General features: G+C 34.9%; 1 protein-coding gene across 2 annotated transcripts; it reads left to right on the top strand.

Moving 5' to 3' along the window:
• The first annotated feature begins 588 nt into the window (after window positions 1-588).
• LOC131030040 (plant cysteine oxidase 4) lies at window positions 589-23585 on the top strand. 2 transcript variants are annotated; one of them, XM_057960730.2, is made up of 5 exons: window positions 589-784; window positions 22386-22585; window positions 22694-22856; window positions 22978-23169; window positions 23274-23585. In XM_057960730.2, exons 1-5 carry the CDS (start codon window positions 667-669, stop codon window positions 23369-23371), a joined length of 771 nt encoding a protein of 256 aa, XP_057816713.2. In that variant the 5' UTR covers window positions 589-666; the 3' UTR covers window positions 23372-23585. The 2 variants fall into 2 exon arrangements, with proteins under 2 accessions (XP_057816713.2, XP_057816707.2); XM_057960724.2 differs by lacking the exon at window positions 589-784 and adding an exon at window positions 21026-21258.
• Window positions 23586-23999: the final 414 nt, after the last annotated feature.

Raw genomic sequence — 23999 nt, 5'->3', positions numbered from 1 at the left:
CTGAAGAACGCACCACATCACCATATCTTTGAACCAGTTTAGTGGGTGTGATATTTTAGAGATTGTCCTCTGAAAAAAGGAAACCACATGTTGTTTTGTGATTGGACAGGACTTTTCATCATTCATAAATCTTGATTCGGTCGTGGAAGCACATGCCCTTTTCTGAAAATAATATGTTGGATTTCATGGACTTCTCTGTCATCTGCTGATTTAATATTGAAGAATCCACGAAATAGATTCATTCCAAACAACCTAGCAAGAATCGACAGGCTCCCCAGAACGAGTTATACCATGACTTTTTTGGCAGGAGTAAGATGATGCCAAATTTTCAACTATCGATAAATTCCTTTGAAAAACTGTGCCCACTTTTGTCGGATTTTCCAAATATTTCCCGAATCAAATGGTGGTGATGAGGATTAGCATTAAACAATAGGCAAATACTTTGAAGTTTCACAGGCCCAAGTCAAATCCTTAAACAATCAGCTGAAAGCACACGGTAAAATTATCAGCCCCTGGTTTTTGTTGGTCTTGTTCACATCAACGTCAAAGAGGGAGAAAAGGAAATGGGTTTTTATCTCCTCCCACAAATCTGCTCCTCTGCAACCATTCAGTTTGGCCCATTTCTTCTGTACATAGATAAATAAGACAGTCATATATATAGTTAGTATGATAGCGATGAGTTCGAGCGCTGTGCAGAATCTATACCAACTTTGCGAGGAGATCTTCACGCCTCCAGGGATTGTGCCTCCGCCACCAGCTGTTAACAGATTGACTTCTTTTCTAGGTATTCTCTTCCATCAATCTTTCTTTTTCCTTTTCTTTTTGAAGCCCAGGAAGCATTTTGTAACTTGTAGTGTGTTTTTTAAGAACTTGTGTTCAATCCAAGAAAACGGCAATCATTGTTTTGGCAAAGAACCAAATGGGTACCTGGATTTTAGACATTAAAGAAGCTTATAGAAGCACCTGTGATTATACATACCATACTGCAGAATTTAGTGTTGTCTGCCATAACCAGTGGTTTTATCATATTTACAAACCAAATTACCACGTACCCAAATCAAAGAGATTTGTGTTAAACATTGTGGATAGAAACGGGCCAACGTGGTTTGGTCTGTGGCAAAGCATTTGTGGAAACGTTTTGAATTTAAAGCCTGATTCATATCCACCTCTTCCAAGATCAGAAATGTTACTAGAACTGGTAAAACTGACACACCTGTATCATGAGTGCAGAAAAATTTCCAACTTTGACATTGTATCAGACCCTTCTGTTATTCAATTCTCCAACTTTGGTCAATTCTCCAAATTAATCACAAAACTTACCATAATCTACCAAAATTCTTCATGGGTTTACACATTTCAGACGTAAAGAATTGTGTCCATAAACACATATTCTTTAGTCTACTTTGAATACACTAACATTTGGCCAGTTTTAAACTATACATAAGTAACGTGTTAAGTCTAGAGAATGTCAGTCAATCTTAAGTTTAGAAATCAAAGTTTAGTGTGTGAGATTTAAACCATCCTGACCAGATAATTCATAAACACATATTCTTTAATCTGTTATGTATATACTAATGATTCATATAAAATCACACAAATAAATGACATCATATAGTTTTAAATGAGTTGCTTAAACAAATCAAACTTAAAATGTGCTGCCATGCTAGAGTAGGAGATGATGATTTAGTTAGTTAGATGTTATCGAAAATCTTAGTCTGGATAAGATATGCAGAAGAATTGGGTGAAGTAGTTTTGTTGTAATTAGAATACCACAGTATAAATGTGTTGACAGACTCGACACAATTTTGAGTGGTACAAAAATAATACGAGCCGTGGATGTTGAGCAAACAACTCTTACGTGGGACCCAACAGGAGGAGAAGACAGCACAGACGTTCTTGAACAGTAGCATCTTCTACTAGAACAACATGGATTCCACCTGTCACATATTTTCAAGTTCATGAATCTCCCTCTTTCTCGATAGGCATATATTGCCTGCCAACTTCAGCTGTAATTCCACTACATGATCATGCACACATGACAGTGTTCAGCAAGATTATATACGGTTCCATGCATATCAAAGCTTATGATTGGCTTGCTTACCCACTAGACTGTAAGCTAACTTGTTCACCACTCAATCTCTTTTCTGTGCATAATTTTTTTTACTAAAGCATTCCAATCAGATGATAGGTATTGCAGAAGTGTAGGTAGGGTTAATTGTGGTATTGGCACACCACTGTTCATTGGCGCCCTTTTCTGCAATTAAAATATTGATTACATGGGTTCCTTACCTACTCTGTTGGAACCTTTTGGCTTTTGTGAACCATATTGCACCTTCATGGAGTTTGCAAACTCACAAACTCTCCAACACTAATGAGCCTGTTGGCCTTTCAACGGGTTTGTGAACATGCGAAATTATGGACATTATAAACTAGGTCTTTTTTTTAATGTTTTCTCTCCTTTCATTTGCCTCGAACCATATCACACTTTGGGGGATTTTATGAACACACAAATTCTTTGATATTCAGAACTTTATCATTTTATCCTTTGCCATTTGTTTCATTTTGTTATTCATTTGACAAATTTGAGAACGTATAAATTAGTTGGTTCTGGTTCAAGTTTGTATAGTCTTTAGGTTGGAATCTTTGGTTCTTTGTAGAACCATGTTGGATGTTTAATTGATTTTTTAACCATCAAAAGGTTTGATACTGATATTTTCTTTTTTACTTTTGGGCAACTTTTTTCTTTCTTGGAGTTTGGGTATTGAATGTATTAGGAAAGTAATGCCAAAAGAAGTAAGTTTAAACAAATAATTGCAAGTAGTTGACATAGTGTCAAGCTTCAAGGATTATTGTTCATGCTATTGGGATCAACGTTCAGGCTTGACTTATACTTGGTACTATTTTTGAGGGGTCTAGTCCCCAAACTTTGATGAAAAATACATAGCAGGAAATCATGTAGTGGGGTTTTGGAGGAATCAAGGAAAGTATACCAAGGTGGAAGGATGGATGAAAGTATGACTCCATGCAAATATGAAGGAATCAATGGGGTTTGGGAGTCGAGCATACCTTGGAACAAATATGCTAATGAAGGTAAGTCCAAAAATGCCGACAAAGGGACTTAGAAAAATTGCATTTGAAATAAGATTAAGGGATATGGGGAAGGGATGGAATTATGATCAAGTCTAAATAGACTTAGGAAATTTTTTGAGGGCAAGGGGTTAGAAGGTTGGGCTGATAAGAAATGAGTACCCGAGTTAAGGAGAGGTTACAAGTTTGACTCCAAAAGAATTATAGGAATTGTAAAATGATATTTAGGAGTCAAGGACGACATGTGAAGGGGTATTTTGGGAAGAGGAAATCCGATTGGCTAACAAGAATGAGTAGAAGGCATGGAGGAATGAGGAAGTTTGAAATTCTATTGTTGTAAAAGCTTATAAGGTACAATTTTTTAGAAAGTTCAAAGTTTTAGAGGAAGAATGGAGATGAGATGTGGGTAGAGGGATGCCCAAATCTCTGGCACTAGAAGATAGAAATTTTTAGAGTACAAAGGATAAATATTTTATGTATTAAAGAGAAACAATATGACTAGAAGACCAAATTTGAAAGCTTGATGAATAAAAGATTTGACTTCAATAGTAAGCTATCATGTGTTGGAGATCAAGAATGCAATATAAGTGGTTTGAATGGAGAACCAAGTGTGACACTCTGGTGATAGAAAATATTACAAGGCATTAACATGTTTTTGAGTTTAGATTATTAGCATGACAATTTTGATAGGTGCAATGGGTCGACAAAATCCACTCTTAGAAATTTATAAACCTTTAATACATATTGTTGGGACTATGTGGACGGGAATATTGTGATGATGAAGCCAAACAATCCAATAAGAAAAGGGGAAGAAAATATGGATGGGATGACATACTAGGATTAACAACCCTGAAAATATGAAACTTTGACAACTTATAGAGCTTCAAGGAAGTGACCCACACAATTCCACACTTGGATTTTTTTTCCTTTTTACCAACTTTGAAGCATAATGAGCACACAGGTATAGTGCAAGGTAGAATTTTAGAAAAAAAATTGATAAAGGAAAAATCCACCTATATTATCTTAGATTCGTTATGAGGGTAGGTTTACATAGGGTCACCATAAAATATGTGAAAACATTGATAAATCTAGGAAAAAAATTGGGTATTCGTAGTTGGATTCTAATATTTCTTTGGGTATGGTTGTAAGCTACTCTTAGGAATAGTGAGACCCCAAGTTGTCTCTGTAGACGTATAAAAATGACCATATTCCTAAATGAATATTTTATGTTCATTTCTCTATTTAATTAAATCCAATTTAATTAAATTATCCACATTCCTCTATTTAATTAAGTAAATTACTCGATTAAATTCACTATATCCATTTAATGAATAAATCATTTTATTCAATTAAATCCCCCCTATCCAATTTTAATTAAATTCAAATTTAATTAAATAGTTATCCTAAAATTGAATAAATCTAATTTATTTAATTTCCCCAAAATTGCAACCAAATTGAATTAAATTAACTTTATTTCAATTAAATCCTGTTATCCCTCCATCCACTTGCAAAATCCTACATCTCCCACTTGCCTTCCTAAACCCCTTTCTAAATCCCTTCTAGACTCTTCTAATCGCTTCTAATTAGCCTAACCCATCTTCTAAACTTTGTCACATCCCTAAGCAAGGGGAGGTCACTTCTCAAATCCTCAAAGTCTTTGATAACCATTAAAGGCTTCAAGCCTTCAACCACTTAATTCCTCAAAGTCTTTGATAACCATTAAAGGCTTCAAGCCTTCAACCACTTAATTCCCCAAAGTCTTCATAACCATTAATGGTTAACTCAAACCCTCTTACATGGTTAAAGAATTTCTTTTAACTCAACCTTCATCCAACCCAAGGGTCTCATCAAACATTTAATGCTTTGACCATGATTATCTCTTAATCATTTGCACAAAGGTTTATCCTTGGATTAACTCTTAATCCAGTGGGTAATCTTAATTTAGACTTGACCCTTACCTTCTAGATAACCCTAAGGTCTTCTCAGGCATTTAATGTCTCTTACCCCTTCTCTCAACCCAACCCTATGTTGACATTTGTCACCATTTCATTGGTGCAAATTGCAAACATGGATCCCCAACTTTCAAACTCAACCCTTGATCAACTCTTTCAATCCTGACCATCCATTGCCTTGTTTTTGCTATAAATAGAGCTCTCATTCCTCCATTTTGAATCATCCTCCAAATTTGTAGTATCACACTTATGCTCAAATACATTCAAGCTTTCATACCATTTTATGCTCATCATTTTAGCCTCTCTTTTAGATAGAAATTAATCTAAATATGCATGTTTAGAATACTTTCTTTATCATTTAGCTCAATCATAGACTAATATATCATGTTAGGATAGTGTTTATACTAACCTTGTCATCTTATAATCTAGTTTATTGCATTTCTAGAATCATGCATAGCTTAGGATGCATTTCATTCTAAAATCTATCAAAAGCATCCCTCATTCTTGCATTTGCCATCCCTAAACCATTTTGCTCAGTGATCTGAGAGCAAAAACATTGGTTTGAGGGACATTGTAAGATAGAGAACCATGGGACCAACCTTGGGAAGCTGAGTGATACTTCATTACTCCATAGCTTGCACCAAGAAGTCCTGTGGGTGTGTGAGCAAGGCTCCATAGAGCTCCGTTTTTCACATATTGAGTTCTATCGACCCGCTTTTCCCACATATAGTCTCTATTTAAGAAGACCAAATAGGACAAAAAATCAATAGGACTAAGTATAAATCGTCTTGACTAGAAAGAGCCAATATTGCATAAGGATAGTGCATCAGCACATAAACACTTCATCATGAATTATAAGCAAATCATGGTTGCACAAAGTAGATAAAAAAATATACATGTCATAATATATAGTTGTAATTTACCTCACTAATTTTTTTGTATCAACACATACACTGGAACATCTTCCACATGGATATCACCTTTTCTTCCCATGGTGCACATCCCCATTAATCATCATATGTTAATCTATTGATCACTGCAACAATTTTTTCTTTCCTATCTTCATTGTAATTTGTTCCATCTTAAAATATCACAACAACACATTGCCATGAGTTCATCAAGCTTGACACATACCTAATCTAGCTCATTAGGATCACATGTTAGCTCCAAGTGAGAAGAACATAATAAATATAAGAAATGAACATGTGTATGCAAAGGTCACATTGATTCTATGCATCTAATCCTCCTTCCTTAAATCTTATTTCTACTCGAGTTGATCCTCTTCAATCTCATCACACTCCAAGTCACTTTCAAAGAGAGGATTATATCTACACCAATAAAGATAAGAGAGGATTATATCTACATCAATAAATATTAGAAATTATGTTACTTAGTGGATTATATTTTTCACTATGTTTAATTCTGCTAAAAGTGCATCTACCTCCTTCTTACAAAAATATCTTCCTTACAATCATCATACTCAAAATAATTATAATAATTTGAACAATAGAAAGATAGAATTTCATTATCATTTACACCATTAAAAAGTAGCATCTCTAAACCACTCTAAGAAATCTTCAATGCAAAAAAATGTTCATCCGAGCTAATAAATATATATCTTTACCATAATTCACATTAGTATAATGTTTACATGCACAAGAAGTCTCCAAATAATATTTATGGGCTAGATTAGAACTAATAGAGATGTAATAAATTTATTGTCTTCACAATTGAGTAAGCAAGGGTGCTCATAATGTATGAAACTATATTCAGTTTCCTTGAACTATTTTTTTTTCATATTTGTCATCTCCCTCTTGATTTGTGGAATTTTCATCAAGTGGATCTTTTCATATTTCAAATTATTCATCACACCTTGTTTCTAGACCATCTTTCTTGTAACATTTTGTAACATCCATTCTAGTCACAAATTGATTAGCCACTTTATTTTTCTACTACAAAAATATGTATCTTCATTTTCTATTATATGGGCTTCATTAAATTCTTTTAATATATAAATTAGACCTAATTAATAAACTCGATAAAATAAATTGATGCATATTGTATCTTCAATTTTATGACATGTAGGGATCGTGAAAAGCATCCATAAATCTAGTGTAAAAATTAGAGGGTGATTCATCTTCATGCCTTTTAATAACAAATAATGTATTGAAAAAAGACACAAGATCAAATTCCCTCTCAACTTCAAACACTTTATCTACAACTCTTTATTGTGTAATGTACTCTTCATTAAATTCTAATTCTAAATCAAAATCCTCTATTTAAATTTATATTTTTTCATCATGGTCTTTTTAGAATCTTTCATGAATTGAAGACTTTCAAGGCGAATCAAGTGTAATAACATGTCTATAACTATTATAGAAGTTATCTTCATTGCCCATTTTAGATAATTTATTTACATGAGACATTTTATAGTTATAAACACTTACAAATACAACACTTTTCAATATTGAAAATATTATATTGTTCTCAATATTTCTTGCTATAACATATGCTTTCTAGAGTAATATAGGATTTTTATTTCTCAATAATAAAACCAATCTCTTCATCCAATGCACCTTTATATATATAACATTGAATCATTTCGGCTCACATTTTTTGGAATGTCTCTAGTAGCCTTCACAAATATCATGTTGGAAAAAAAGGACCATTTCCTCTTCACATTTTTTGATATGAACGAGTGAATCAATCAATGAGTACACATATATCCTGTCATCTTAGTGATCCTTGAATGTTACTTTGAACTCTTAGCATGACGAAATAGAAGATAATATCAAAGTAGAGAACTAATCCCTTGCATCTTTCTTCATGAAATCATCTTCATATTCAATTTCATAATCTCCCATTGTATAATTAAACTCCTATCAATTTCTGTTTTCCGATTTAGAGTTAATATGACTAAACTTTGGTAAGTGGTCTTTAATTCCATTAGGAATAAGATTTAGATAATTTGGGATATCACTAAAGTAAAGAATTTGTACTTCCAATTTTAGAAAGGTATTCTATGAGGGCATGACTTATTCTATTTTACACCATGCATTAAAATTATAATAAAAAAGAGGAAATATAGGGTAACATCCCATTAACTGATCCATCTCTAGAAAGAACCTAATCCATTTTTTAATATCTCCCACATTTTTTCAAACATTTTTTTGGAGCACACAACATAAAATATCATCCCTCAAAACTCCTAGGATTTCCTATTATCAAAATTCAAAATATGGGGTATTCACATGTACCTTCTCCTTTGATTACCAAACTTACAAGACCTTAGAAACTCCATACAATATTCCAAAAAAATACATCTATGTGCATAGACAATCATCTAATTAATAGATCCCTTCAAATCCAAGTTGGTAATTATATGGGATTACTAGCTCATTAATGACCTTCTAAACAATGTAAGAGGCTAGGTAGGGTTTTAATATGGTATTAGTGCACTAATATTCATTAGTTTCTTTTTTCTAGAATTTAAATATTCATTACATTTTCCTTTTACCTACTATGTTGGATCTGTTTGTTCCCAAATGGGTTTACACTACAAGATGCATAAACCAAGTTGATTCTTCAAATATCTATAGAGAAGCCAACTCCAACTATTAAAATCTTCAAGAACTTGGACTAACTGACAAGGATTCAAAAAAATCCTTCTACACTTTGGGCTTTGCAAAACCCAGGAGGGTGACCCCTTAGTGAATTTTATGATCTATGCACCATACTCAAAATTTCATGAAAACAAAGCAGATAATCTCATATACAAGCTCAACAACAGGGAGAATACTCAAGGATGGAAAATCCTTCAGTGATCCTCAACCTAATTGGAGCATGATATGGGTATAAACACACAATAATAGACATTAATTGAAAGGTATTATGAAAATTAATAATTTAATATCAAGGATAGATGAATGGAGCACAAAACTGACTGTAAAGACTAAGACAAGCTAATGACTTGTGGCTTATTCCATTGGGGAGTCAAATTCATGAAATATAAGGTGAATCACAATAAAAATAATATGATAGTATACTGATCTAAGAATATATTGCTTTACAATACATCTCAACTATAACCCCGACCCAAACTACTTATCAAAATCCCTGCACAAGCCCTACCACTTTGCAATTTTGTTTAAGCATTTAATTGATCCCTTGGATCAAAGCATAAACACAAATCACATGCATCATAACAATGCACTGAAAGAAATAAACCCTTGATTTATTTCATTCAAAAGATAGTAGAATCATACACTGGAGAGAAATAAGCCTGAATTCTATTTCATTTATTCAAATGCTATATCTGTCATAAAATAGTATACAATTCAGTCCTTCAAAACTTGTATAAAAATATGACATAAGAGTCATTCTATTTTTCTCTACAAAAGACTCTACACTTTTCTCATTTGCATCTAAAACCTACTAAAGGAACCAGAAAAAGGAACCCTAAAGGAACTAAGATCCGAACCCTGTCTCATGGCCTTGAAATCCCTTTTATAGAAACAAGGAAGCCAACAAGCTACAGGCTAGAGGAGACACCTGTCATTAAAAAATGACCAGTCACACCTTATTCTGTTACAAAATATTCTAACTGCATTTCATCCCTTTTCTATTATCGATGAAGATTTTATACAAGCCCACCTTGTCGTTGCTCATGATGTACTGGGTTCGCTCCCTGAGGAAACAACCGTTGCAAGAATTCAAAATTGCATGCCAGATGCTTCAATCACACCCAAAAACCTTAACTCTGCTACGAGAGCTTGAACAATCTCCATTGGTTTTCAAAATAGTCTCTGCTCATGCTTAAAATGCCTCTGGTAATTTGAAATAAGAAGATTTCTCTCTTTCATTATTCTTTTGTTAGAAAACCAGACCCCGTCCACCATTACCTGCTTGTGCGCGCAAAGAAACGACACCAATTCATTTTCAAATGAATTTTGAATCTCAACCATCGATCTTCCTCCATGTTGGTGCATCACACGATCCATACTAGTCAATTTGACATTGACCATCACATGTGGCAAGCAGGCTTGTGAAAGCTTGACTAAGCATCGCCAAGTCACCTTCCAACTCAACTCTATCAACGGCCCCACTGCCAACTCATCTCGATCCACCTGGGACACGTGGCATCATCTTGTGATGCCGTGGTCCTTATCCCCCTTGCATCTTCCTTTAAGGGGTTACAAGGGCCATTGGATCTGTTCACACTTTACCCGTTGTTACGATGACTGCCTTCTTAAGCTAATTAAACATCGAGCACCTTTTTGCAGAAATTAAAATATCTTCATCCATTCAAGCACGTGCAAATTGCAGGAACTATTAGTAGTCTAGACTTTACTTGCTGGGAACTGGTAACATCAAATGTTTGAAAGGTCAAACCGTCGACTCACCCTACTAGCTCAGGACATGTGGCATCATCTCATGATGTCGCGGTCCTTATCTTCCTTGCACCTTAGACCTCGGGGAAGTGCGGGCCATTAGATCTGTCCCACCTTTAGCCGCCGACCAAAATATTAAAACTTTAGACTTAGAAATAAATTTAATAGGCACTGGCTAAAATGTTAAACGAGACCCGCCTAGGATAATATAGGTAAGCATAACTTAGGGGATAAAATGGCCTCGCCAACGATGACATGAACCTTGGCTTAAGTGGAAAAGATAATGAAGGAATATAACAAGCTTAGGGTTTTTTTTTAACAAGACTTAATCGGAAATTCATAAACCCTAAACCCTAAAACCTAAACCTTGTGACATAGAACAAAGGGCAAAATTATTCTAGAATAACCAATATTTTGACTAAGGCATGAAGATTATTTGTGCAGTAATTTTTAGGACTATCAGTGGCTCTAGTTGGGGACATTCATTACTCAAGAATCAAGCGAGAATCCAGAATCTTAGGTGCAGCAGACCAAAAGGGAAGTTACCTGGATAGGGCAACTCGAACAGAAAGGAAATATACACTACTTATGTACAAGACCTAATCTAATGTTCATGGAAAATAGATACTTTAAGAAAAGTAGGGCTTCAATAATTGTCCATGAATAGGAAATTCAAGAAGAAAAAGATTACTACTCCATTGGGCATAGAGTCAAAAGGTTCACTCTACCCCATGCTACTTGTGTCTTGAAGGTCAAACCATATATGATGGCCCAAGGCCATCTGAAAAGGTCACATAATGCTTTCCTCTATCATAAACATGGGTTTCATTTGATTGCACTGAAACCAATCTGATAACATAGTTGGATTGCTATTGATCAAACATGCTGGCATTTTTCATCTAGCTACGCTGCTTAAAATTATCATTGCACTCACCGTTGAACCTCTGAAACTTATGCAATGTTTAAAAAATTAAAATACTATGTGACCAAAACAAGTCATGCTCATTGAAAAACACACTTCCATGTTGAACACAACATGCATCGTGGCTTGAATCATTGTCACACTCTGTGAAAACATCACTCAACAAAGAAAACAAAGACTCATGATCTGGCACACAACTGAGACTATAAGTTTCATTCAAATCATTAGTTTTCTCATCAAAAGAGGATCTCTCAAAAGAATCCACCCTCCCATTGTACACGATAAGAAAAGTTTTGTCTAGAGAAGGAAAAGGATCACAATTGATCCTCTCATGCAACTGTAAATCATCAAGCTTAAAAAAGATTTCAGCCTCTAGCTTTGAGTCCCATTTGATGTCATTCATATTAGCAACATGGGTGCATGCTGGAATATCACATCCTCCTAGCCTATCACCACTTTGATCATAGCCACCAAGAGCCACTTCCCCCTATTGTGCACAAGCACTCTCACAAAGAGTACCATCATTAGCATCCATACACATGTTGCTACAAGAAACAACTGAGTTTTTATTAGCATGTAGAACCTCATTATCAACACACATGTCAAAGTTGAAATTAAATAATCCCATGCATTCAAGCTCCTCATCCTCTTGCATATCAGATGGTTCAAATATGGGAAGAAGATTGACAGTAGATGCATTACTTAATGCTTCATAAGAGACAACCTCATTGTCACAAATCACATCAGTAGGGTGCAAAATGTCTTCATTTTTTACATGTGTATATCTCAGGTACTCTGCTGCTAGCAAGTCTGAGATTCCTTCACTACTGATAGAATACATGTCATCTTGCTCACTAACATGTCCCATACTACTATCCTCCTCAACTGAAAACCCATTGGATTCATGAGAGAATGTGTTTATTATGTTACGGGAGATTGCATCTCCAACAACCTTCTCAAAATTATAGTTACCATCGGCAAGAGAATACTGACCTTGTAGATGTCTATTTCCATATTCATTTAGGTTGTCATGGAATTCATTTTCAGGTTCATACTCTTCAACCATATGCTATTCACACACCTTATCTTCTTCATGTTGATCATGTGACTGATCTTCAACAACATAGGGAGCATCATTATTAGCTTGTGCAATGTCATCACACTCTCGCTCAACCTTGTCATTATCAACATGCAAAATTTCACCATCTAGGTGCATCTTAGACCTGACATCTTCAAATATGTCAATCCATGCAACCATCTGATCCATATTAGCTGGTTTTGTTCTCCTTGGCGAATGAATAACATTAGGTTCATAGACTCGCAAAAATAAGTCTACCCACTCAGAATCTTGAAGCATAAAAAATCATAGGAAAACTTTGTAATGCCTTCAAAAATCTACACAAAAACGCATAAGGGTGCTCACCCACATGTGTTTTTATGTCCAACTGAGCACTAACATACATGTCATTGGGTTCTCAACATAGGAGCTTTGTTCTCGCGCTATTTGGGGCTAATAAACTTGCTCATATTGCTGAAAAGTATAAGTTGAGACAATAGGGACACATATGCTTCGAGATGCACATTCAACACTTGACACATGATGTTGCTCTTGTGCACATACTATATCCTCACATGCTGGAAAAATCTGAGGACTAGGAGGCTGCTCATGACTGACTATATCATAACTGTCTCTCCAAAAACAACCTCCTAAAGCAATCCCATGAAGACACACTTTGTGCTGCTAAACATTCATACTAGTCCTTTGCACTATCTTTCAATGATCTCACAAAGAACTTCATGACTATAAAGGTGATAGTCTTCAACAAAATCACTAAATAACTGGACATGGTGGAGTGCTGACTCAGATTCTTGTGTATGAAACAAAGGCACTTGATCCTTAAACTCAATGGGGAAAGGATGTGGGTACCCTTCAATGTTGCTCAAATTTAAAGGTTTGTACTATTTAGGGATAAATACCCTTCTTGGCTAAGCTTCCTTGAGTTGCTAATCACTCATTATACCAGGGACAACATTATGACCATACATCTTGCTTGCCTTTACAAGCTTCTCATTCAAACTTCACAATTACACATCTGTTGATTCTCTTTTTCAAAAAAGTCATAAGTAAAGAAGAACATACATAAGACTGAAATATCAGACATAAGACTTTTGAATGAACCTATTACAAAGATTGCATACTTCTCCTAATATAAGCATATAACTAAAAAATGAAATTAAGAAGTATGCAAATTTGAAAACTCACACTTTCCCTTTTACTTAGTGCTGCAACACTCAATAGGGAAACATTTTATACAAATGACTCATGAAAATACATTTGACTCATGAAAGTCAAAATACCTGGAAATGTTGTAGTGACTGCAAATCAACTTTCTAGTTGGAAATATTGGTAGATCTGGAGCTACCTTCACATATTCATTAGGTTCTTTGGTAGAGTCGCCACCTCTTTGCAGTTGACAAAATATTGAATAGCTAGAATTTTTTCACAGGTCAAATTTGTTCAAAAACCAACACTGCAAAACTTCCTTATTATCATATGGAATTCATATGGATTCCATCCTCAACTTGTCAGGGTACTTCATCATAAGAGCTCAAATCTGCTTCATCTCTACTGCAAATTCTTCGGTTCTTTCTCAATTCTTCTTCAAATAATGCACACTGGTGCAAAGATCTTAGAGTCGCCACTCACAACTTGTGAGGTATTATGTAGTAATCATAAAAAATTGACAAATCTAGACAGAACTTACATTGAAAGATGAATTACAACAGATTCTTCGGCTACATTTATGAGAATTGACTCAACTGACAAGGGATGGACTTAACAAGCTCATGACTCTATAAGGAAAAATCATCTCTAGGATGATACCTCAGTAAACTTTTACTGGAGGTCTTTGATAAATTTTTCACTAACTTCTCCCCAATAGAGTCACCATTTTGTTGTTTCCCAAATGGGTTTACATTGCAAGAGACATAAACCAATTTGATTCTTCAAATATCTATGGAGAAGCCAACTCCAACTATTAAAATTCTCAAGAACTTGGACCAACTGACAAGGATTCAGACAAATCCTTCTACACTTTGAGCTCTGCGAAACCCGGGAGGGTCATCCCTTAGTGAATTTTATGATCTTTGCACCATACTCAAAAGTTCACTAAAACAAAGCAAATAATATCATATACAGGCTCAACAACAGGGAGAATGCTCAAGGATGGCAAATCCTTTAGTGATCCTCAACCTAATTGGAGCATGTGATGGGTAGAACACATAATAATAGACATAAATTGAAAGGTATTATGATAATCAACAATTTAATAGCAAGGAAAAATGAATGGAGCACAAAAATGATTGTAAAGACTAAGACAAGCTAATGACTAGTGTCTTTTTCCATTGGGGAGTCAAATTCATGAAATATAAGGTGAATCACAACAGAAATATCTGATAGCATACTGATCTAAGAATATATTGTCTTACAATACATCTCAACTATAACCCAAACCCGAACTACTTATCAAAATCCCTGCACAAGCCTTACCACTCTGCAATTTCGTTCAAGCATTTAATTGACCCCTTGTATCAAAGCATAAACACAAATCACATACATCATAACAATGCAATGAAAGAAATAAACCCTTGATTTATTTCATTCACAATATAGTAGAATCATATACTAGAGAGAAATAAGCCTGAATTCTATTTCATTTATTCAAATGCTATATCTACCATAAAACCGTATACAATTCAGTCCTTCAAAACCTGCATAAAATATGACATAAGATTCATTCTATTATGCTTTGTAAAAGACTCTACAGTTTTCTCATTTGCATCTAAAACTTGCTAAACGAACCAAAAATGGAACCCTAAAGGAACCAAGATCCAAACTTTGTCTCATGGCCTTGAAATCCCTTTTATAAAACCAAGGGAGCCAACAAGCTACGAGCCAAAGGAGACACTTGTCATTCAAAAATGACCAATCACACTTGATTCTGTTACAAAATATTATAACCGCATTTCATCCCTCTTTGTTGTTGTCGATGAAGATTTGATACAAGTCCACCTTGCCATTGCTCATGACATACCGGGTTTGGTCCTCGAGGAAACAACTGCTGCAAGAATACAAAATTGCTTGCTAGATGCTTCAATTGCACCAGAAAACCCTAACTCTATTGTGAGACATTGAACAATCTCCGTTGGTTTTCACAACAATGTCTGCTCATGCTCAAAATGCCTCTGGTATGAAATAAGAAGATTTCTCTCTTTTGTTATTCTTATGTTAACAAACCAGACCCCATCCACCATTACCTACTCACACATACAAAGAAAGGATGCCAATTCATTTTGAAATGAATTTTGAATCTCAATCATTGATCTTCCTCCATGTTGGTGCATTGCACGATCCATACTGGTCAATCTGACATTGACCATCACATGTGGCAAACGGGCCCGTGAAAGCCTGATTAAGCATCACCAAGTCACCTTCCAACTCAACTCTGTCAACGGCCCCACTATCGGCTCATCTCTGTCCACTTGGGACATGTGGTATCATGTTGTGATGCCGCAATCTTTATCCCCCTTGCATCTTCCTTCTTGGGGTTACGAGGGTCATTGGATCTATTCGCACTTTACCCACTGTTACTGTGATCACCTTCTTAAGCTAGTTAAACATCGAGAACATTTTTGCAGAAATTAAAACATCTTCATCCATTCAAGCACGTACAGATCGTAGGAACTATTAGTAGTCTGGACTTTACTTGCTGGGAACCGATAACATCAAATATTTGAAAGTTCAAACCGCTAGCTCACCTTGCCCACTAAGGACACGTGCCATCATCTCGTGATTTCACGGTCCTTATCTTCCTTGCACCTTCGACCATGGGGAAGCGTGGGTCGTCAGATCTGCCCTACCTTTATCCGCTGATCAAAATATTAAAACTTTAGACTTAGGAAAAAATTTAATAGGCACTGGCTAAAATGTTAAATGGGACCTGCCTAGGATAACATAGGTAAGCATAACTTAGGGGATAAAATGGCCCCACCGATGATGACATGACCCTTGGCTTAAGTGGAAAAAGGTAATGAAGGAATATAACAAGCTTAGGTTTTTTTTTAACAAGACTTAATCAGAAATTCATAAACCCTAAACCTTGTGACACAGAACATAGGGCAAAATTAATCCAGAATGACCAATATTTTGATTAACGCATGAAGATTTTTTGTGCAGTAATTTTTAGGACTATCAATATCCATTTTCCTTTTGTGAACTATATCACACCTTTGGAGAGTTCACAAACTCATGAACACTCTGACACGATAAACCTTGTCAACCTTTCATTTGGTTTTAGAACCCATGAGCCTACCAATAGTTAGAGTTGGTACTTTTTTAATCTATCTTTTCTCTCCTTCCCTTTGACTTTCTCACTTTGTGTGATCTGGTGAATCATGTCACACTTCAAGGACTTCATAAACTTGTGCACTTTTGACATCCAAAACTTAGCCACTTCTTCTAAAATGTAGTCAATTTCTTCTTCATCTTTTGTTTCATTTTTTTGGTGATTCAACAAGTTTGAGAATATGTGAACTAGTTGACACACATTCATATAGTCTTTAGGTTGGAGCTTTTGGTTTTCGTGGAACCATTTCAAAGGTTCAAGAGGTACCACGTAGTGATGGAAAAGTGTGTGTATGGGTGAATTTGTGTTTGTGTGTAGATTATGTGTGACACTAAGTGTAAATACTTGACACTCTATGGGTGGAATAGGATTATAATATTAAAAAATTTGGTAGAATAGACAACTATTAGTTTTAAAAAATAAGTCCAAAGAGACTTATACATGATTTATCTACCCAATACATTGATGGTACAAAAAATTGACACCATTTAATGCTACTTTATAAAATACAGATACTTGGCATCATAAATAGTGAGGTTAAGGTCTGTTGGCCATTTGGATGAATTGATTATGTGTTGTATTGATGTTTTGTCATTGATGTCAACACTAGTTGTTTGGATGCTTTACCGACACACTTTTGGTCCCGATAGTTTGAGTAGTTTTTGGTTGGTTTGGATCCGACATGATCCGGTAGGCTCCAATATGGTTTGGTTATGGAATTGGATTATTCATGATACTCATGTTCATATTCAGTCAGTTGATTTTGGTCTGGTGATCAGATGCTATCCTATTTGCTTGGAAGCTTGGCTTTTGGTACCGGCGAGGGTTTCACTGGTAGAGCTTTTGATGAATATTTTTGATGATATGCACAAGTGGTGCTGGTGCAGCTTCTGGTGGAGTTTCAGGATGCTGATGGTGATCATGTTAAGGACTTGGCGGATGGAGATCATTGCTTTAGCGTGTGGACCTATATTGGGTCCCAGTTGATCTAGGTGATGGACCAATTTAATGTAACGTATGGATTGGACCTCTCGATGTGTTTCGGGATGTCTTATGTGTTGGATATTATTTGTTTGGTCTAAGGTTGACATGTTTTGTAATTATGTAATTGATTTATTGTCTGGTGGCCGACTTGATTGTTTATGGTCGAGGGTTTATATATATATATATATATATGATGTAAGATCTCATTGTAGATCATCAAGGTATGGGATATGGATATGTAATGTGTGAATAATGTAATATCATTTAGGCAGATGATTTGGTCGATCATTGGAGATCAAATTTGGTTTATGTAAGAGGATTTAGTCTTTTGGTATTGAGCTTAACTAGAACTGTACTTAGGCATAGGAGATACTATCTTTGTAGTTCAAACACTTCTCTGGATTGTAGTATGGATTTCTATGTAGTCAGTGAGGCTCCTTTTGTGATGAGAAGTGTGCTCTAGCCATTGGCCTTCTTGCAAGTGTAGGCCCCTCAATTATAATTCATATACTTACTGCAGAAGTATTATCTAGCTATGGGTAGGCTTCCCACCATGGTTTTTCCCTTTATCGGGTTTTCCACGTATAAATCTTGGTTTCATGTGGATGGTATTTATTCTGTGATTTTTATTCATGCTTAATTGGTTTAACTGCTATTTTGGTATTTGGTTTAAGCATTCCAGTATTAATGTTTTGGGTTTCAGTATTAAAGTTTTAATTGCTTAAGGTTCCGGTAATCTATGAGAAGTGATTCACCCCCCCACCCCCCCTCTCAGTTGTCTTCCGATTATTTGAACTGTTTAACAAAGGTCATGTCCCAATCAAATTTAGTTTCTCATGGATATTGACCAAACACTATAAAATTAATTTATTGAGTGCAAAGAACCACAACCAACCAAATTTGATGAAATAGATAGATACTTCTCAATTCATTATAACAAATAAAAAATCCACCCCCCCTCCAAAAATAATAATTTATAATTATGTTGAGATACATTTTACAATCATAGTGGGGTCAATTTTTTGGGAAAATGGTGTCTCAACCTTGCATTTACATTAGGTTACTATTTATAGTAAGTTTTCATTTAAGCATGAAATGTTGTGAAATTATCCTAGAAGCTTTTGGTTGGTTAGATAAGCATGCTGGTAAAGTTTTTTCACAAGATCACACCTAGTTTTGAAGATATTAAAGTTTCGATTTTGGAGGGGTGCGATTAAAGGTTTAAACTTAATTTTGGGGACTTTAGACCCTCCTAAATTCCCTAAAAGTGGTCATAAATAGCATAGCTATTTACAAGGAAATAAAGCACTTCGCGAGCTTTTCGAAGCTTCAAACAGTTTGTCAATCGGACACGGTCACAAGTTATGGCCTCCAGAAGTTTGTACTCCTGGAATAGGAAATATAATTTGTATCACATACATAAAAGACATGTGTTGATGTGTATTTTAACACTTCATAGGGCATCTAGAAGGGAGATAAGGTCGGCTACACCTTATTGGGTGGTTTTAGCCCATGGTTTTGTAATACCATTTGACAGTTTCTTGTATTGTATCTCCTATATATGAGGTGCGTGAGATAGTGATTGCGTGTAAGAGTGGTATGGCTATTGAGTTACCTTTGAATCTCTGATTAGTGGTTCTCCTACACAAAGTTTTCTCTGCAAGTATATTGTAATCTGTTTTTTATTGTTGAATAATATGTTGGCTGGCTTTTGGAGTGTGGGGTTTTTCTCCCGAAAGGGTTTTCCCATGTAAAACATTGTGTTATGGTTTGAATGTTATTATGTCTATTTATGTTTTCTGTAACTGTTGTGACAATCTATAAAAGTTTTTTCATTACCCTCCTCTCAATGTTAGTGTAGGAAGTTGTTTCGCTACTTAACTTCCTTACACAATTCTCATGTATATAAATCCCGAAACACAACTAAACATTTGATACTTTGTTGGGTGCAAAAATTTGATATCATAAAGACAATTTGTTAAATCCAAATACTTGACATCATAAGTAATGAGTTTAGGATGAAGTCCCAACCAAATTTAGGTGAATGGATATTTACAAAGTACTAAAAAATTAATTTATTGATTATGAAGAGCCATTACCCAACCAAACTTGATAGATTATATACACTTCTTAATTCTTTACAAAAAAATAAAATTAAAATCACCTATCCCCACAAAATAATTTTTATAATGATGTTGAGAGACATTCTACAATCACATAGTAGAACCCAATCTCATATCATGATCATAAATATATATAGATCCCAAAATATATCTAACATAACTAATATAATTAAATATAGAAATAAAACATGTAAATATAAAACAAAACAACATACATTTTTATTTGTCTTTTTCAATAATAAAATAAAGATATATAATAAATTAATCAAATTTAATTTATTAGAAAAGTTATTATGTATACGTTGATATAAAAATATTATAAAAATTAAAAGATATGTTAATGGGTTCTTAGTGTATTGGTGAAGTTGAAAGGTTCTTAATGAGCTCACCAAGGATCACTCTGAATAAAATTTTTCCATATAACAAACATATATTAATTTCCAAGAACAAATTGTTAAATAAACAACATATAATTCTATAATATGTAAATATATAAAATTTTAAAACATGCATTAATGGAGTCTTAATGTATTGATGAAGTTGAAAGGTTCTCACTGAGCTCACCAAAGATCACTCATAATTTGTGAATAAAAATCCTCCATACTGAAAAATTAATTTATAAAAACACATTATCAAAAGACAACACATAATTATATCTCACTATTTTGTAATAAATTTATTTGAAATTTATACCTATACTAATTAAATTAAATTGACAATTGTTCCAACACTTGTCTTTACATTTGAGTCAGTTCTGTGGGTTTGAAAAAGGTAAACCACAAGTTGTTTTGTGATTGGGGTGTGGAAACACAATGCCTATTTGGGAAATAATATGTTGCTTCTCATGGAGTTGTGTGTCATCTGCTGATTTAATCAATGGAGATTCATTCCAAACATACCACGACTTTTCTTGATGCCAAATTTTCAACCAAAGATAATTATTGAATGCCTTTGAAACACTGTGCCCACTTTTGTCGGATCTTCCAGATATATCTCGATTCAAATGGTGGTGATGAGGATTAGCATTAAATAATGAGCAAATACTTCGAAGTTTCACAGACTCAAGTCAAGTCCGTTAAACAATCTGCTCAAAGCCCACGGTAAATTATCAGCCCCTGGTTTCTGTTGGTCTTGTCCACATCAACATCAAAGAAGGAGCAAAACAAATGGCTTTTTATCTCCTCCCACAAATCTGCTCCTCTGCAACCATTGAATTTGGCCCATTTCTTCTGTACATAGATAGATACTCATTTTCATATGTATATTATATAGTTAGTATTATAGCGATGAGTTTAAGCGCTGTGCAGAATCTATACAACCTCTGCAAGGAGATCTTCTCGCCTCCAGGGATTGTGCCTCTTCCACCGGCTGTTAACAGACTGACTTCTTTTCTAGGTATTCTCTTCCATCAATATGTTTTTCTTCTTTTCCTTTTGAAAGCCCAAGAAGCATTTTGTAACTTGTAGAGAGTTTTTTAAGAGCTTCTTTTCAATCTAAGAAAATGGGAATCAGTGTTTTTTGCAAAGAACGAAATGGGTTCTTAGATTTTAGACATTAAAGCACTGGTGAACGTGCCATACCATAGTAGAGATTTTAGTGTTGTCTGTCATAACCAGTGGTTTTATCAGATTCATAGACCAGATTACTACGTACCCAAATCAAAGAGATTTGTGTAAAACATTGTGGTGTAGAAATGGGCCAACGTGGTTTGCTCTTGTGGCAAAGCAGTCATGGAAACGTTTTGAATTTGAAGCCTGATTCATATCCACCTGTTTCAAGATCAGAAACTGTTTAGTAGAACTGGTAAAAGTGACAGACCTGGATCACGGGTGCAGCAAAGTTTCCAACTTCGACAAATTCTCTAACTTCTGTCACGTGTCAAAAATTCTGCCAAATTAATCACAAAACCAACTGCCGTCTCCCAAAATCTCGATGAATTTATGTATCTCATACGTAAAGCATTGTCTCTGATCTAAAGTAGCCATAAATAGAGATTCTTTTAAAGATATCAGATTTTCACAGTTTTCAGATTGAAAGTTTTTAGGGTAGATTGTACATGAGTTTTTTTGGTATCAACATTTCGAATCACTTTCGTCCATCATTAGATTTTTTCACAGTTTTCAGATTGGAAGTTTCTAGGGTAGATTATACGTGAGTTTTTTTGGTATCAACATTTCGAATCACTCTTGCCCATCATTATAATGGTAGAGAATTAAAGAAAGCTTACAGATTCTTGTGAATTTATATTTCTATACAATCAGATAATTGATTTATGTCTTTCTATATAATCAATTTGATGTAAACAACACTATACATAAATCTTCTAAATCAAACTTTATGGATTATAATTGTACCTCATTCATCAAAATGCCTATAGAGATATACTAGGCTAAGACTAGATGATTTAGTTAGAAGTTATCTAAATCTCAGGCTAATTGGGTGAAGTAGTTTTGTTGTAATTAGAATACAACAGTAGAAATGTGTTGATAAACTTGACACAATTGTGGGTGGTACTGGTACAGAGACAATTAGAGCCGTGGATGTTGGGCTACAAGAGAGAAGGATAATGGAGATAGAGCAGCACAGCAGCTTGCCTTACATGGCCGGACCCAACAGGAGGAGAAGACAGCACAGACGTTCTCGAACAGTAGCTTCTTCTACTAGAACAACATGGACTCCACCTGTCACATACATTCAAGTTCATGAATCTCCATCATTCTCGGTAAATAATCAAAACTAATATCAAAACATGTACAAACAAGTGAGTAAAAATGGCAACATGGGGAATTTGAGAGATGTAATCTTATTCTGTTGACTATACTGCCTGCAGATAGGCATATTTTGCCTGCCAACTTCATCTGTAATTCCACTACATGATCATGCAAACATGACAGTGTTCAGCAAGATTTTGTACGGCTCCATGCATATCAATTCTTATGATTGGCTTGATCCTCAGCCCACAGTTTCCTTCCAACATCCTTACCCACTAGACTGTAAGCTAACTTGTGCATCACTCAATCTCTTTTCTGTGCATAATTTTTTTTGACTAAAGCATTCCAATCATCAGATGAATGGTATTCTCCTGAAACCAACATGGGTTTTAAAACTTTGCAGTGAGGTTGGCAGCTCTAAAGGTGGATGGTGATTTCGCAGCCCCCTGTGAGGTATCAGTATTGTACCCAACAAGTGGAGGCAACATTCATTCATTCACAGCACTAACTTCTTGTGCCGTGCTGGATATACTTTCTCCTCCTTATTCAGGGAACCCCTCTTACTTTCGAGAATGCCCATATCCAGGCCTTCCTGGTGAGCATATTTCCACCATTCTTTTCTCTTTCTGCAGATATTACAATAGAAAACTTTCAGTTCTGGGGAAGCCATGATTGTCATTTTGGGTTGATACTTGACAGGCAATGAAGATGGCGTGTGGTTAGAAGAGATTGAAAAACCAGACAACTTTTTCATGAGACAATATCCCTACACAGGTCCAGTCATTGATGTTACTTGACATTTCAATCTGTTTAAATTTCTCATCTTTTGTAGATTCTGACTACACCACAGTATAAAAGCAACTGGGTTAAAATGTTTGAGCTTGATACACTTAAGGCCATTCTCATAATCCGTTCAAAATAGGATCTGCTCAAGTTTTTTCGGATCTATGAGTGTGGCCATGTTAAAATTTCAATAAAAAGAGATTCACGTGTGTTTTTTTCTCTTCAAAAGTTTGAGTATTTTCCAATCCTTTTTGCTTTTTACATAAATATAATGATTCATCTACATGAACATATTTGCTGAATTTTCCATTCAAATGAGATGAAAACAAAGAGAAGATGGGCTTCTAATAAAAACAATGTGCTAAAAGTCAAGGAACGCGTTAAGCTCTATATCATAAAAAAAAATGAGCAACAAATTCTTATTTTTTGGTATTACAGTGCCAAAGGTTGTATTAATTATTGGAAAACAAAGATTGATTATTGTTTAATAATTTGTCAGTACTTGAAATTGGGAGCTTTTAATAGATTTTTTCTAGATCAAAATAGTTTTAAATGAGTAAAATATATGAACAAATATGTTCTGCATGATAGTTATGTCTTTATGTAATAGATGATTAGGGAGTGTGATTAAATACAACATAA

Source organism: Cryptomeria japonica, chromosome 10 (assembly GCF_030272615.1).
Source record: "Cryptomeria japonica chromosome 10, Sugi_1.0, whole genome shotgun sequence".
Lineage (NCBI taxonomy): Eukaryota > Viridiplantae > Streptophyta > Pinopsida > Cupressales > Cupressaceae > Cryptomeria > Cryptomeria japonica.
The sequence above is the reverse complement of the archived record's forward strand: the minus strand, read 5'-3'. Positions and strand labels throughout refer to the sequence as shown.